Source organism: Notolabrus celidotus, chromosome 4 (genome assembly GCF_009762535.1).
Source record: "Notolabrus celidotus isolate fNotCel1 chromosome 4, fNotCel1.pri, whole genome shotgun sequence".
In the NCBI taxonomy this organism is placed as follows: Eukaryota; Metazoa; Chordata; class Actinopteri; order Labriformes; family Labridae; genus Notolabrus; species Notolabrus celidotus.
Window position 1 is genome coordinate 17124287 of NC_048275.1, and position 17495 is coordinate 17141781.

General features: G+C 39.4%; 1 protein-coding gene across 1 annotated transcript in view; it reads right to left on the reverse strand.

Annotated features, from left to right (window-relative positions):
• Window positions 1-4837: 4837 nt before the first annotated feature.
• Window positions 4838-17495, reverse strand: part of ryr2b (ryanodine receptor 2b (cardiac)) — a 92369-nt gene continuing 79711 nt past the window's right edge. The window contains exons 96-104 of the mRNA XM_034681071.1: window positions 15672-15808; window positions 14782-14842; window positions 14298-14444; window positions 14001-14135; window positions 12018-12174; window positions 11668-11732; window positions 9315-9415; window positions 7258-7309; window positions 4838-5163 (exon numbers count right to left, since the gene is read on the reverse strand). Coding sequence (XP_034536962.1) covers window positions 5068-5163; window positions 7258-7309; window positions 9315-9415; window positions 11668-11732; window positions 12018-12174; window positions 14001-14135; window positions 14298-14444; window positions 14782-14842; window positions 15672-15808 — 951 coding nt within the window. The 3' untranslated portion in view covers window positions 4838-5067. The remainder of the gene's footprint in view (window positions 5164-7257; window positions 7310-9314; window positions 9416-11667; window positions 11733-12017; window positions 12175-14000; window positions 14136-14297; window positions 14445-14781; window positions 14843-15671; window positions 15809-17495) is intronic.

The following is a 17495-nucleotide window of genomic DNA, read 5'->3' on the forward strand; positions in this document are numbered from 1 at the left end:
CTTAATTATGTTGGTAAACTAATTTTGAAGTTGAAGTAAATGAAGTATTAAGCAACATAAAATCCCTTCGAGGGACGGTAGGGGTCACAAGTCTTTGGCACCTATATTTTGGGGGTCGCGGGATGAAAAGTTTGGTAACCCCTGCTTTAGATAATGTAATAAGCAAGATAATATGTAGTAAGTGGGATTTAATAGCAGAGGAGTGAGACAGATCTTCAGAGTGAGACAAAGATCCTGAGCTTAATGTCAGGGTCCTGTAAGGAGTCCAGTCTAACATGACATCCATCTAACTATACACTATTCCTTATTTAGATATTAACACTCATTTTAACCTGAACTGTATTAATCTAGTTTTGGTTTGCTGCTCATACTTTTACTAAATTGTGGTAACTCCACAACTCCACAGACTAAACTACAACCAGACCTCCTGGCCTCAGAATCACTCAACACAGGAAAAAAGATCAAAATCAAGAACTTGAGGCTTGGCTGTCCCAACCATCCATCTTCTTCATCATTTCTTTGATGAAGCAGATGTGGTAATTATCTGTGGATGGTGATTAAATTTCATTTGGGTTGTTTTGAGGTGGCCATGCTACAAATATACAACGTTCTGGTATATTAACTTGAGGGAGGTCACTTTCACTGTGCTGTGTCTCGTGCAGATCTGTGGTGTGAGTGAACTGCACAGAGAGGTTGGATGTCTGTGGGTTCGATGGTATGTCTGTATGATTGATTTTTATACACACCAGCAAGGGATACAATTCCAAATGAAATGGGCTTTTGAAGAGAGGTTTTGATTATTTCTTGACCTCTGGAGTCGGACTGAGAAGGTAAATGATCATCTGGTTTTTCTGTCTCTGGGAGCTCAGGAGCTGGGTTTATCTATTTTCAATCAGAATAAAGTATTTCAAGTCCCCAGACATAAAGGTACTAGCAGTATGAAATAATGTGCCACAAGAAAAATGTTCCTGGTGTTGTACTAAATTATTGTGGCTTATGTTTAAAATCTTCTTTTTCCTTATTTTGAAGGCACAGCACTTAAAGCTTGTGCTGATTTTAGTGTCCCCCTGTGGACAGAGTGATATCTGCAGTTTTTGTCCTGTATATGCGTAAGTAGTGTTTTTGATGTAAAATCTCATCCTGCTTTCTTTAATCAGTCAGTTGTACCACTTATCCAGAATCTTTGCCTCTCAACATTTGAAAAAAAAGGCTGTATCAGCAGCGTGCATGTCCTCCATTGTTTGTGATTGTTGTGTTTGTGTGGCGTTCAAAATGATGTGAACGCAGTTTCGTGCAGCTGTGTTATGACGACCCCGCCCACCGTGAGTCGGTACTCGGGCTGGCTGAAAAGGTACCTAAACCGAGTCGAGTCGAGTCGAGTAGAGTAGGGCTGGAACTGTGTAGTGGAAAAGGGCCATAAGAAGTCATCTGGCAAAAAGAAAGGCAGGAAACTCATTCTATTTTCAAGGTTTTATTTAACGGTTAGCTCCTATTTTTGTCAATATTTTTCACTATAATGGGTAAAATGTACTATTCTACAGAACTTAATAAAAAAACATTCTTGAAGACATCTCAGAACCCTGCATTTGTGTCTTGCAACCCCCCCAGGGGGTCCTGACCACCACATTGGGAACCCTTGGTCTAGACAGGGAAAATAGATGTCTGAAAAATAGCAACTCTACTTGTCGATGGTCTTGTTTTTATTCCTCAGGTCAAAGAGACATCAATTTCAATTTCAGCCTGTTTCAAAATCAACTAAAAACTACAAACAGGAGCTTTAACTAAGAGAAAAAAGATGTTCAATATTTTGAACACTGTATGGTTTTAGAGTACTAAATAGAACTGTGATTATTTGTTTGGTTCAGGATATACTAGATAGTTCTTACATGTCAGCGATTGAAGCACATTACAAACATTCAGGATAAAACAAGCAAACACCTCTCTTAGTTTCCAAAAACGGTTCCTGAAAACAAATATCTGGTCAGCAATTATGTTTAACAAATAAAACTTGATAGCACCCGAAATGATGGATTGTTTGAAATTATTCTCCTCACTTCTATTAAAAGCTCTGAAGCTTGGTTTGCCTATTTTGCACAGAGCCTGATAAAATCTGTTTTTAAGAACACCCACCATCCCACAGGAACAAGGAGTGGCCCACATGTTGCTGTGTGTTCCTGACACGTTTACTCTATATGGAGGTCAAATGAGGCAGTACTTTAGTGCGAGTACTTTTAAAGCCCCTGAAAGCTTTGACTCGAACCTAAAATCATCCTCTGCAACATTAAATATGCATTAAGCAACAGCCACATTTAAAGTAGAAGAAACAACATCCTAAGTTATTAAATGTTTAAGTTTTTAAACCCACAAACTGAGTTGCTGCTCCATCAGTGGTGTGTGAATGAGATTTGATCAGATTCTGGCCTGACATGTCATCAAATATTGATTTAAATGAAGCAAAATGCACATTGATGTCTTTAAAGATGATGCAGTTATTTTCAAACTAATTCCTGTCATTTAAAGAAAGATATAAAAATTTGGTAGAAAGCTGCATCTTCATTCAGGACCTCATTGGTCCTTGATGCTGATTCAAAGAAATTAGTTTTTAAAGCCTTTAGGTAATCATTAGTGACGTCTTTCACACATTGTATATTAAAGGTGTCATATCACGCTTTTTTCATCAATATATATTGGTCTAAGAGGTCCCAAAACATGTCTTTAAAGTTTATGCTCAAAAAAACACTTTGAAATCAGATTTTGGTCTGCCTGAAAATCCCTCTTCTTCAGTCCTCCTCAGAACACTCTGTTTTCTCTCTGACCACGCCCCCTCAGGAAGTGGATGTGCCTCGGCTCTCCGGCACGTTGATCTAATGTTTACATGTTGGCTGAATATACACGGCTGCTAACAGATCACGTTACTTCAACCCTCTGAATCTGATCCAGAATCTGATCCTGACGGAGAGGCGCCTGCAGCAGGACCTTTCTGAACCATTGGTCACAGATTTAGTGTTTCTTGTTCTATTTATCAGTATGTCGACGTGTGTCTTGGTACACAGCTACGAACATGTAGCTATGTGGCTATGCTAACTAGCGCTAGCACTTATCCGTGAAAAATAAAAATCATCCACTAGATCTTCAAATCTGCAGACGTGGGGAGTAAAACCGACCTCTACCAGAAAGGCAGCAGGACCTTTCTGAAGGATTGGTCACAGATTTAGTGTTTCTTGTTGTTTTATTTGTCAGTATGTCGACGTGTGCCTTGGTACACAGCTACAGCTACGACATGTAGCTATTCTAACTAGTGCTAGCACTTATCAATGATAAATAAAAATCATCCACTAGATCTTCAAATCTGCAGACGTGGGGAGTCAAACCGACCTTTGTGTTTATTAAGACAGCCTACAACTAGCATGCCTCCCTCCTAAGCTCCTTGTTAGCACACATTTGTGCAGGTAATGAAAAACGGGGGAGGGATTCAGTATTATTTTATACAGTCTATGGGCTGAACAAGCTCCGAGCTCTGACTCCGTGACAGACCGGATATTGTTGTTACGTAACAAAAACACGGAAGTCTGAAACGGCTCGTTTCACACACATTTAAAGAAAGGTGGAGAAATCAGAACAGGGGCAGAATGGATTTTTTTCAATCTCGGGGGGTTTGTAGACATGCCAGGGACACACATTTCAGGTAAAGAACCATTAAAAAGTCAATTTTGCATGATATGTCACCTTTAAATAAAGTAACACTACACAGCCCCTCTGGATACAAGCTCTGTGGAAAGAGAAGTATTCCATTGCCCGCATCTTTTTTTTAAAATCAGATTTCGAAGCTATCTTCATTATTTAAGCCTGGTTTTTGGCCTCTACACTTTAGAGACTTGCATGTTAAGCAGAATTTGTTCATCTAATTTATTTTAACCTTTTTTTCTGATCCATTAATGAGTAATAAAGTCATAACTCAAAAGCAACATAAATACATCCCTGAAGCATACCAGTGTAAGCTTGATGTTTGACCTTTCCATAATGAGGACAATATCTGTAGGTGGCACTCCCACGCCTGTCATCCTGCTGTTGAGCTCTACACACACACACACACACACACACACACACACACACACACACACACACACACACACACACACACACACACACACACACACACACACACACACACATTTAACTCTTAAATAACACCTGCCATGCTCCTTTACTCATTGAGTTATACCAGAGAATCCCCAGAGACTTTCCAGGACATCAGAGACATCGGTCAATTGTGTGGTTGAGTTGGTTGCTACTCTTCTACGGCAATATTTCGAGTTGAGCTCTGGGAGACCTGCTGTGAAGCTACACGGTGGCCGTTAATGAGAAGGAAAAGAGCTGAAGATTATGGAAAATATGACAGGAGAGGAAAAAGAGGAAAAACTAAAAGAAGCAGCAAGGGCAGGAGGAGGAGGATCCTGGAGAGAAGAGCACAGCACACAAGAAAAGAGCCTCACGAAACAAGTGAGAGGAGGGTAAAAAGAACAAAAGCCAGAGGGAGTGTGTTTATCTGGATGTCACACGGGGGGAGAGGGATGGGATGCTGTGATTAGAAAGACAAATCACTTAATTCAAAAAAACATGAGCTGTACCGAGACACATCCAGACAGTTTAGCTGAATTTGGTCTGCCAGTTTTGAGTGCTGGAGATAATGATGTGTAAACAGAAAACTGTCACATCACTCTGAATACTTTTATTGTAGACTTAAGAATCCAAAGGAATGAGAAACGTCAGGCCTCGGGTCTCCAAGAATGAACAGCATATTTATTTATATTGTAACACAAACTAGAAGAGCTCCATCTTTAGTTCCCAAATAATTTAATAAATAATTTAGAAATACTGATGTGCATTAGTATGGAAAATATGAAAAAGCAAGTACAAGACATGAATAAAGTGTAGAAAATCACTCCAAAATCAATGTGGTGCAGAGATTAAAACTCAAGGTAATTCAGTGAGTCAAAGGCAATCAATCAAAATGGCCTCTATGTGATGGCGTTATCTAGGGAGGCTTCAGATCTCTCCGATTTCTTTTCATCCCAGTTGATCCTCATATTGCTTACGGAAACAGTCTCCCACAGGGAAGAATTCCCAGGAACGCTCCTGGTACATTTTCCACACATAGGATTCCTGGCAAAGACAATAGAGGGGGAATTTAACCGTCGGGTCATTAGTTATGCCCATCGTGTCTGTTCTGCATGAGCTGGATCAGTAAAATACAGAGATGACGGCTACTGAAAGTTAAATCTAAGCACTTACTCAGTACTTTTAAGTTCCCTGAAACTGAACTTTTTAAGGTCACTTGATCTTTTATTAGTACATCTAATCTGTTAAAAGATCAGATGAAGGAAATGACATGGATGTGATTACCAGAGATAGTCATCCTGATGATGTCTGGTTAACGCCAAAATTAACCCTCCTGTTATGTTGCGGGTCAAATTGATTCTTTTTAAAGTCTGTTTTAGGCAATATATGCCTTCCAAACCAGCTAAATGCAGCATAAAAATCTGGGCAGCATGTGACAGAAAAGGTGTCGTGTTCATTTATTAACATCACTTCATAAAATTCAAAAAAATAAAATAAATTTAAACAAAATAAACAAAAATCTATGTCATGTACAACTATTTTATTTATATTTAGGGCTTTCCAATGTACATTAAAAAAGCTTTAACAAGAATTTTAATGAAAAACGAGTGAGTTATCCTCATTGAACCATGATCTGTGAGAATTAAAGAACACCAATGGACCAAATGTTGATTTAAATGGTTAGTAACGGAGTTAAAAATTAGATTTAAAAAAATGTGTATTTGGAATTTTTGGGGTTCTGACACTTTTGGATAATTAAATATGCCCCTGGTCAAATTGACCCAGGAACATTATTGCTGTTCCTGAGAAACGAACATAACAGGAGGGTTAAGCAGCACAAAATGACTGTCTGTCCATCTTTCTCCAGACAAAAGAAAGAAAAGAGTCTTAAAATCTTTGAACTTTATTGTGAGTGCTCACATTGTTAACTTATATGGACCGCTTCAGGTCAGCACCAATTGTTTTGTTTTAGTATTTTTCATCTTCCAAAACGAAGCAGCACAAAAATATTCACCTTCTTCATTTCAGCGGCCATGTCTGTCTGTTTGGCTCCAGACAAACAACAATAATGATAGGATTGTTTTTCTCACATATTAATATGTTGTGGGTTTTTTTTATCTAGTTAAAAATCTAACATTTTCAACATAGTATATTTAAATTATTACGTTTTTCAAGCCATGAAAAGTTAAAGGTAAAATAATCATTACATAACTTCGTATGAATCCTAAAAATTAAAATCCTAACAGTGTAACCTTTGAATGGATTGTTAATTTAAGTTTCTCTGTCCCAAATGAGAACATTTCCCACATTCCAATAAGCAGCTCCCTCATCATCTCAAACTAAATGAAAAAAACAACAACAGCAGATCAGAAGAAAATACACTGCACAGGAGGGAATGAGTCACAGGACCCTGCTGAAGTCTGAAATTGCACCCAGTTGTCCAAAATGCTTCAGGCTGATAAAAAATCCAACATTTTTTCTTATCATTTATTCAAGGCATCACGTTCAAAATGAACAATGTACCACAGAGGAGCAGCTAAATGTGCCTGATGAGAATGGATTGATCATTTTTGCCACTGTTTGGACACAGTGCAGTTAATAAACAGGTTCTTATTGATCCTGATCTCTCTAAAGGGTCACATCAAGTGTGAGAAAAGAGAGACAGAGAAGCTGATTGAGGGCTCTCCTCTTCGCTCCTCCAGCAACAGATCACTTAAAAATAAGCTGAACAGACAAAGATGTGAAGACGAGTGGATCAACGTATTTGTCCACTTGCTACATGAAATTCCAGCCTCCCCCACTGGCATCCATTTATGAGTGAAACCAGCAATTGTAATCAAGAGGAATGCCTGGCATGTGTATTATCATAAATTGTGGGTGTTGGTACTGATAGGGCTTTTGAGAGACAGTGTGAATACCGATCCTCTCCTCGTTGAAAAGGTTACACTACAGCTTTGTCACCGACATGGCAAACGCTGGAATTTAAAAGGTCACTGAGACAAGCAAGAACTGCTGTGGAAGGATGTACAAAGGAATGTGAAGTTTGAAATAGACAGAAGAGCTGAGATTAAAAAGATCACATCAGTTTCTCACTTTGATTGCATCATGGACTAAAACAAAAGGAGATGCGTATTATACCTGGCCCGTGTGTTCAGTTTCATCCTTGTTAATAAGGTACATCAGAAAAAATCTGTAAGGAGAAGGAAAATAGATTCATGTAGCAACCCACACACACCTCCCACACACATTTGGATTCAGAGCAGAGAGATCAACACTCCTGTGGAAAGTTGTAGCATCAAATTAAGAGTGTGTGCACAAGTCCAGGTATTGAGGTGGTTATACAAACAGAGGTTAGTGTTTATTTTGGAAGTGCAACACCGAAGGTTTTTGCTACTTTGACTATCAGATCATTTCTTTGCTGATGTGATGATAAAATGTTGCATGAAGGATCAGAATCCTGACTAAAAAGAAATGAGCAGGGAAGACTCCCCTCAGTCAGGATGCAAACACAGGTTGAATAATCCATAATAATTGGGCTCAATGAGCTTCTGCCAGTGGCAATTATTGATCTGGCAGGAGTCTGAGATGCTGCAGCATCTCCCAAATAACCACTTCTTAACCATCAACACTGTGGAAGAGGTGGAAAATTAACTATGATAAGCTGTGCATTCACACATGTGATCTATGCTGTTTGTGTGCCAAATTGTGTTGTATTCATTTTTTCCACCTCACTTTTAGCTCAGGAAATTCTGTCCAGCTATCAACGGCTTATCTCTGCACAAAAACACATATCTTTTAGTGGTGTTTCATACTTGTGTGATGATTTTTCTGATAGAGTCAGGCTCTAGATTATGTTAAAGATAGACCGATATGTTTTTTTCAGGGCCGATGTCGATACCGATACTGATTATTAGTAGTCAAGGAGGCCGATAACCGATAATTGGAGACGATATTTATTTGCAGTAAAAAGGGAAATATTAGCGTCAACATTTTGAATAATACAAACTCCAACACTTAACTTTGTTTAAATGCCTTTAAGCATAATGTTTATTAAGCAGCTTTTCAGATTTGCAACATGTTAAAGGTTTTTTTTTATCTTAGACAATAGACATCTTTGTTTTAAAATTCTAACACAAAGTACAGGGAGCTCCCAGGCTCAGCAGCATGTCTTTATAAAGTTCATTGAAAACTTAAACAAATAAATAGCTCCCTAAAGTTTTCTACAGTAAATACAGTTTTCCAAAATGTCAATATAAATGAAATGTTAATCTTTCACTTATCTTTGTTTTAAAGGGATATTTCAGTTTTTTAAGTGGGGTTGTATGAGTTTTGTATCACTAGTAATTGTAGGGGCCACAACGGATGCTGCTCAGCTTGTCTCCTGTAATGAGAAACTGCAGGAGAAATGGAACACGAGCGAGGCTACGGTTTCTGCAGACGGTGTCATTTCTGCCACGTGATTTAGTGAATTTTGAGCCAAAATAACCCAGTTTTAAATTGATCTCTTATTGGCCATCAAATTTTTTAAAAAAGGCTGATGCCGTTATGCGTCAAAATGCCGAATATTGGCACCGATAATCAGTCTATCCGTAGATTATAGATATGTGTTTTTTTACACATTTTTTCTGTTTTGTAATGTCAGTGATTAAAACAGTGAGGGATTCACCTGCTCCTGTTTCTATTTGTGTGGCTGAAAAACTTCTTGGCATTTCTAGGACATGGAAAATATGTGTGATTGTCCCCAAAGTCCACCTAGTAAACATTTGTTACTAAACACTTTGAGGCACACATCGTTTGACCTGATTATCACAGGAAACCTCAATGATTCATGATGTTAATCTTTGCACATTAGTAGAATATCAATCAGCATTCAACAAGGCAGCGGCCTAAAGCTGGGGTAGGAATGTAAGTGCAAGGGACATCAGGATCAGGCCAAAACCAAAAAGGATTAAATATAATTGATCAAGGTTCTGAACAAGTTACAGGAATACATAGTCAGCTGAATGTACTTCTTTTGTTCCTTTTAGAAATAAATTAAAAGTGGAGCATGCAGACATTTCCTCATCATGTTATCTGTGAAAAACAACATGACAACTGTCTGTCATTTGGGGACAAAAAACAGAGTTACTTGTTTTAGCTTTCACAAGAGTTTTAGTTTACTGGCCACCCACGTTAGTCAGCATGAATCAACTCACAGATAGTTGGATAGATTGTGCTCCTGGAGAGTGTGAGTCTCGAAGCCATGAGGGACCTTATCGAGGTACTCACTTCCTATTCCACATATAAAACATTTGGTCTGCAGGAGAGATGTAAGAAATGTATAGACAGATGAAACAGGCTTGAACAAACATGGTGTTCTCCAAAGAAAATTCACATCAAGTGCAAACATGGAGAGCAGAGGGGGGTTTTATTTTTTTAAGCAGCATGACTTAATAACACCTCTCAATAATACCACCTCTTAAGTTCGCCCACAAAAGGCAGTTATGTATAAATAACAGCAGCTTACCAGTCACTGCCAGGTTCTCTCAGGTCACACAGGAGCATATTTGCATCGTTTTGGGGGTACTAAACGATCAAATCACCGTTTTTCATATTTACTGAGAAGGCATATAAAAGGTCTTCGTAACTTAATGTGGAAGAAATTTGTGTTTTAGAGTTCATGCATAATGCATCTCTTAGGACACACATCGGAAAGTACACTACTGGGGGACGAAATGAAAACACACATTAAAAGCTAAGAATTCAGGGTGGAAAAAAAAGAGGTGGTTCAACACCAGTCAGAACAGTTTCACAGCCCTGGTTGAGTTCTGCTCTCATTAGTCTTTGACAATTTGTATTTTTTCTTTTCTGATTCCCTCTGGAGCTTTTTTGATGTCAGCAAAACAACAGCTCTGTTTTTCACAGTGGATGTACAGTGGCAGAAACTGAGCACCGTGTTTGCCACTGAAGCGATAGCAACTGTAATAATTGTGTCTAGTGACGTCACATGTGTACCTTTCATATTAAGAGGTTAGCTCAACACGGTTTGTCAGATCCTCAGTGCTGCCTTGTTGTCTCAGCAGTCCAGCTTTTGATTGTGTTCCTGCTGCTCCTACACCTTCAGATATTTGTCTGTGCTGATTATTACCCCTGCAGCTTATCGTCAGCCTGTTTGACCTGATAAGAACGTGTACGTTAACCTTACTTGTTCTACCTGCACAGTGAGCTGTGACAGGATGCTGTTCACACCTGTTGCAGCTTTGAGAGGGATACCGCTGAGGGATGGTTGCCTGTGGATAGCTGCTCGATGCAGCCACTCAACAGGCTCCAAACAAAAGAAGCTGTTCAGTCAATTGAAGTTTAGAACCTCCCAGGAGTTCAATTTGTGGAAATGTAATTAAGACAAAACGTGTCTTGATTTTTGTTCAAGCCCCAAATAAACTTAGATTCTCTGAGACCCACAGCAACACTGATTATGTCAGTGTGCAATGCATGAATGACCATGAGATTGAAAAGCATGAGTGACTTAGAGAAAGAAAGAGCTTAGAGAATAACTTTTAAACAGTTGTCAGGAGAGGAAAGTAAATAAGAACTTTCTACATCCTGATATATCTGTTTAAAAGACTGCTGTGTGACAGATCCTAGTTATATCGGCAGTTCGGATTCATCCTGTTATCAGATTAAAGTCTCATCACATCAATCTGCGTAAACATGATTGGTTCATTTTATCAGCTTGTTCATAAAAATGTATCCACAATCTTTCTGATACTCGTTGGGAAGAAAACAGCGCAGGAAATCATGAGCAAGACAACTAAGAACAGAATGTAGAAGACGACACATGAAGTTAACACTCAACAGACATGGTGTGGGCTGTGACAGTGCCTAAAGGCTGATTAAGAACAGGCTGTCAACACACTTTGACAGTAACTGGGAGCAGTTTGGAACAACAGAGTCCATTTCTATGGACATCACTTAACAGTCTATTTTTGAGGAGAAAATTAAATATTTTTAAATCATATAATCAACATATAAGCACATATTTTTTTGTAAGTATCCTTGCAATAATCTGTATAATGCACAGGGAGCATGAGATGTAAATCCTGACATGTCAAAACAGGACCCAGACATAAACAGAGTGGGTGTTATCTCACCTGGACACATACTCTGATTAAAATTTAAAAAGTAAAATATCAGGAATTTGAATTATTACTCAAATTACAACTGACTTATTCTTGCGTTCAAGTATTAATCCTTCAAAATATGACGCCACATTACATACCATTTGCTCTTGTATATATCACTTTAGTTTTCAGTGCTTGGTAAATTGCTTATTGTAAATATTCTGCGGTTCTTTTTTATTTTTTATTTTATTATATTCAGTATTTATTTTTTATTTTATTCCTACTTTCTATAAATACTCTAATATTGTCCCCTGGGATAAATAGTTTATTTCTGATTCTAATTCTGATTATTGAACATACTTTATTTATTCCATTTATCTGGACAATTATCATTATATGACTTGTATTAGTAGAAAGTTTGTATGTATAACAAAGTGTTAAATCTCACCTCCATATCTTCTTTCACCTGCTCCTGCTGGTCACGCAGCTCCCCAAAGGCATCAATTATCAAGCCTGAAAAAGAGATGAAGATTGTGCGTCTGGGTCTCTGTTTATATGGAGATTGGCATGTGCATGGCTGTGCTTGTCTCTGAATAACAGGTGTTTGCAAACTTCTAGGACTCAAGGGGGATAAACAGATACTCTGTTCCTCTTCCAGTTATGCATGAAAAATTCATCAAATCTCTTCTAGTCAACAAGGTGAATAATATGTATTTGTGTGGTGTGCATGATAATGCACGTTTGCATTTCCTCAAGCTGAGCTGAACCCCTGAAACGAATTAAGTGTGTGTGACGCACCCTGGATGATAGCCAGAAGGATGACGATGACAAAGAAGAAAAACGTGATGTCGAAGACAATGCGTTCCACTTCAAACTCATCTCCAGCAGGGTCGTCGATCTCGTCTCCTATCCCCCCGCCGGCACGCACTCCCACATACATGTGGAACATGTAGCACTGAAAGAAGACACATTTTCATTCATAATATGCATTCAACTTGAGAATGAGGACATTATTCCCTCAAACTACTCATGCCTGGCTTCTTTCTCTCTTTCTCTCTGGCTATCTCTGACAAGGGAAGAGATGTGGGGAAAATATGCAAAGTATCCAAGAAGGGCTACAGTATTGTGTCTCTAAACTCCACATTCCAAATTTCATTTTATACATTTTCATGCCCGTTTCCCTGCTGGCTGTTTTTCCTGCAGCGTTTGAAGGTTTCAAACAGGCAGAATTTGAACACAGTTATGCAGAGCAGGTGAAGGCCTTTGAAAACTTTATTGTTCCACTTCGACAGTATGTCCCCACAACAGTTTTCTGTTAGAATATGGGGCAAAATGAATTCAGGAAGTTAAGCAAGGGGCCAAAGATATTTAAGGTAACAAAAACAAATAAAATGTTTACTGCTGAAATAAAAGAAACATTCCAATTACCGTAAAATCTAGAATATGAGTCACACAGGTTTATAAGGCAAAGTCTACTTTAGGGGGCTCCCGGAGGAAAAAGGATTTAAACTGTCCTCCTGCAGAAATACTTCCACTTTGTTCAGTAATGTACAGTCTATATGCAGATATGTAGCTCTTTCTACTACCACCTTGCCAGCGCCCTGTGCGGTGGTTAAACACAGCCTACAGTAAGACTGGTAGTTGTTAGAGAGGGACCCACAACTTGCGACCTATAAGCCGGGACTTTTCTTTGTTTTAAAGTTATATTTTTGGGGCTTTTTGCCTTTATTCCATTGGACAGGTGAAGAGAGAAAGGAAATATAGGGAGTAGAGAGTGGGGGAAGACATGCAGAAAATGGTCGACTGGTCGGGAATCGAACCACCGACCCCTGCAACGAGGACTGTAGCCTCTGTATGTGGGGCACTTAGACCACTAGGCCATCAGCACCTCATTGAAGAGTCTTTTCAATGGAACCAGCACTACACAAGGTTTATTTACTTTACATTATATCACATTGTTTTGTAATTGCTTCATTTTAACCCTATGAGGGAGCAAGGCTGTTAAAAAGTGCAGCAGCATGATTGCATTTTATACTGGTATATTGGTCACACTGGGGTGTAAGACGCAGAAGGGCCTCTTATGCACTCTTTGTTGGGTTTTTTAGACACTCTTATTTCTCAAAGAGGCTAAACACTCCAGAACAAGATGTCTTCTGCTTATCTTTAGATACATATATTTCATATTCTGCACTATAGATGACTAAATTTGGTTGATGTGATACTGAAAAATGATTGGAAGTCACTGTTGAAATAGACAAGCGTAGCAAAGATAGTCTATGCGAACCTGAATTAGCTTTAATGTCGCCTACTTCCTTGAATTATACAAGAAGGGGTTCATTCAAATACTATCCCTGACCATCCACCCTGCATGTGTGAGTGACAGTCGAGTCCACATTAGAATAAATCAGCCAGTTGGGGTGTTAATGTTGTGAATGGCCATACAAAGCGCTCTGCTGAGGCTTGAGGAGCTGTTTTCTACCCATGTGTCCATCATTTTATGGAAAGGTATCTGAAGGACTAAGAGAAGAGGCTTTTCCCTCTTCAACTGTGGGGATCACTGTCAGAATCCTACTGTTCCGCTTCCACTGTGAGGGGGTTGAAAATGAAATGAGGTATGTGGCTGCATTTGTATAAGAAAGATAAACATAGAGAGGATGGATAAAGGAAGATAGGGGAAGGAAAAGGGACTACTGCATGCGTGCGTGCGTGCGTGCGTGCGTGCGTGCGTGCGTGCGTGCGTGCGTGCGTGCGTGCGTGCGTCAGTATGTACACTTAACTCACAGTGAGCATGTCATTGCACTTCATATCCTGGGTGTCGTTGTCATCGCTCTTGTTGTAGAACTTCCTGAAGAAGTTAAAGGCCACGACGGTGTAGAGATACACGACTACCGCCAAGAGGCCAACAGTCAGGACCAACTGAGAGACACATAATTACAAAAGGATTTAGAGAGGCAGATGGGCTTTGATATGAGTCTTCATTTGGGGAAAAGCCCTAATATACTCGTATGGCATGAAAGCAAACATCACTGAACACACTAAAAACAGACGGGCACAGGATTAGAGACAGATAACACTCACCTGTTTTCCATTGTGTGTGACGGAGGACAGGATAGTGCGAAGTGTCTTAACGCCCATGGCGATGTCCAAAAGGTGTGCAGCGAAGAAGAAGTTGTTGTAATGACCCAGAATGGACACGACCATGTACCAGGCCAAGTACAAGAAGGACTGTGAATACACAGAGGGGGGTACACACACATTAAAACAGGCCGTATAGATTACAAGGACAGATAGAAAGACACTGTGGTTTGTAGATAAGGCTGAACCACAGGATATTACCACTGTCACTTCTGCAGCATGCACAATTAACTCAGAATCAAGTTAAATCTTAGCATGATAGAACTAATTAGGCACAAGTCGTAACATATCAGATATGCTTTTGAGATGCTGGCCACATTTCATTATCTGTAAACATTAATTATAAGAAGTGACACTTTTATCTTGTCTTTGTGGGAACAGAGAAACAGAAACAAAAATTTTTTTTATGAGACCAAACGAGACTCACGTTATCAGTGAAAACAACTCCCAGCTTCCAGACCTGGTACTTCATGTCAATGGAGTTATATCTGAAATAGACGGCATCACCACAAAGACACATGATGGTGAGAACTAGGAGAATAAGGTCAAGACACCCATGGCTAAAATCAGACCCTTGTCGCAACAGTGTCTCTTCTTGGGGTGTCTGTTATGTAGCCAAAGCTCAGAATGTCCTGTTCTCCCTCAAGTATAACATAATGTTCCAGGACCTTCTTTTGTCCACATTTAGGTAACATGTGCAAACAAAACCTCACACATACACACAGTATTAGTGAAATGGCTATTAATAATGGAAGACGGCTATAAATAATCAACCAGGTGAAATGTAACAACAAGAGGCGAGGAACAAGAGCTGGACATAACAGGAAATAAACCTGTGGTGTTCATGTGTTTGAGTGGCACTTATTTAGGATTCATAATCACCGCTGCTGTGAAACGCATTAGAGAGAGAGGTGTATTGATTCCCTATCAAATGACTTTCCTTTTCAATCAATAGCTTGTTCCTGGAATGAAAACATACAAGAAGCTGCTGCATGTGCAGCCACCTGCTCCCTGAATACTTTATCACCAATGAAAGGCATGATGATGTATTATTTATGACAATGATGTATATACAATACACAAATAAAAACACTATTCATGACTCTGAGGAGGTATTGTCCGTTGCTGCACTTTGCCTCTGCATATATAAGGATGTGAAATCTATTTAAAATGCTATTTAAGCCAACAGCCTGCCATGTTATTGTGCACACCTGCACCAAAGGTAGAAGTAATGACAGACTGGATGGCTAAAGTTCCCCCTGGATCCCTTATGAAAGCAGAATGGCAAGACTTATGGTTTTTTTTTCTACCACTCACAGAGCACTCCAGGCAGTGTCTCTCTTGAGCCTCTTCTTTTCTTTCCTCTCGGAGCTGAAGTCTAAAGCGGCTTGGTCCAAGCCCAGGAGATCACTGATCTTCTCACAGCCATAAAAGTCACCATACTTATCCATCACCTGACAGGAGAGAAAAGACATGTTTACATAGTGGCTTAAACAACAGTCCCTTTCGGAGTCTTTTCATCTGAATAACCAATTACATGGGGGAATTATTCTGCACCATCTGTGCCTAGTGAGGTGGCAGCTTAGTTCTGCTGACAGAAAGAAGGATCTGCTAATGAATACTGAACAGAAAGTTCAGGATTGTCAGATACCTGCAGTGCTGATGCATGCTGTTAAGGGACATTAAGACCGCACACCCTCATAGAGGTGTGGTGGTTGTGCAAATGACTCAGGTTACTCTGGTCTGTGATGTTTTTTTGTTTTTTTCTGCAATCATACAGCATATAAATTATGCGTATTGATCTCTGCTCATATTACAGCCTTCATCTACCCACTGAAATGCATATGTAAGCTGAACTCCGGCTATGAAGGATGCAAAGTTTGCTCTTACAGTGCTCAAAACTTTATGCATCTTGATTTATTGACTAAAAACAAAAGCCAACCACAGTCTAGCTTTATTACAGTGCCATTTTTTTTATTATTACATTAGCAATGTATGAGAGGCAATATCTACATCTTCCAAACTCAAAAGTGGATTACCAGAAGCTCTTCAAGGCACTATGCCATGCGTTTTACAACCAGCTCTTAAAATGATGCAGTGCAGGACATAAAGTACAATGTGGCAGTGCCCAACAAACTTTAAAATAGAGCAAGTGGCAAAGCTAGAGGCTAAAAAAAAAAAAGCTTAAGACGATCCAAAAGTGCATTATGAGGCAAAGTCATTGATGGCAGCTTGGTGCTGTCTCAAGAATATCTGTAGCTGTAAGGGCATCCTTTAAATAGAAGTGCCACCTTACATGCATCATAAGTCCTAGCTCAAGTCGGCCCCAAACACATTTCCTGATGCAGTTTTTCAGCCCTGCAACAATCTGCAGAGTTTGAAAGGACTTCATCTTCATTTGCAGATTAATCAGCATTTAAAGCTACACTCAGTCATTGTGCCTCTACTGGATTAGACACTGTGCCAAATCAATACCCCCAATTCCCTTATTGTCCTCTGCATTCCAAGATCAATTGTTTCCTTTTACTTAATATAAGGTTGAGTAGGCTCTCCCTTCATTAATATGATTACATTTTCAGGGTAAACCTCACTTTTTTCAGTTTCATTAAGAGCCACTTTGAATCAGATACTTGTGATTACCATGTTACCATGCTCTATATGTGCAAGGCTAAATCCAACACACTTCAGCATCACAAGAGTTCTGACGGAGCTGGTATTTGCAACTCCACAATGGCTTTGTACACATTTTCTTCATGCACACAATTATCTGACAATTGCCCTGCAATTTTTTAAAACACTTGGTGGATGCTGGGGGAAAAAAAAAAAGTGGACCTCAAACCCTTCACTGCCGTCTTCAAGAGCTCCCGCTCATCCAAATGCACCAAGAGCCACGCAACAAGCGATGCATTCACCACTCTGCATGCCGGGAGTTTACTCTCCATAAACGGGCACATATCCTGACTCATGATAGATGAGTGTGATAGCTCAGCAGTCTTAAGACCATAAACAAATAAGTTACAGATCTTATCACAGCTCTCACATTTTTTAAACATGGGTGTCTGTGCCAAAAAAGTTTGTTTCAAGTACATATTGAAGCATGTTCGCTTGATTGAACAGGCTTTACGGCCCATCACAATCAGC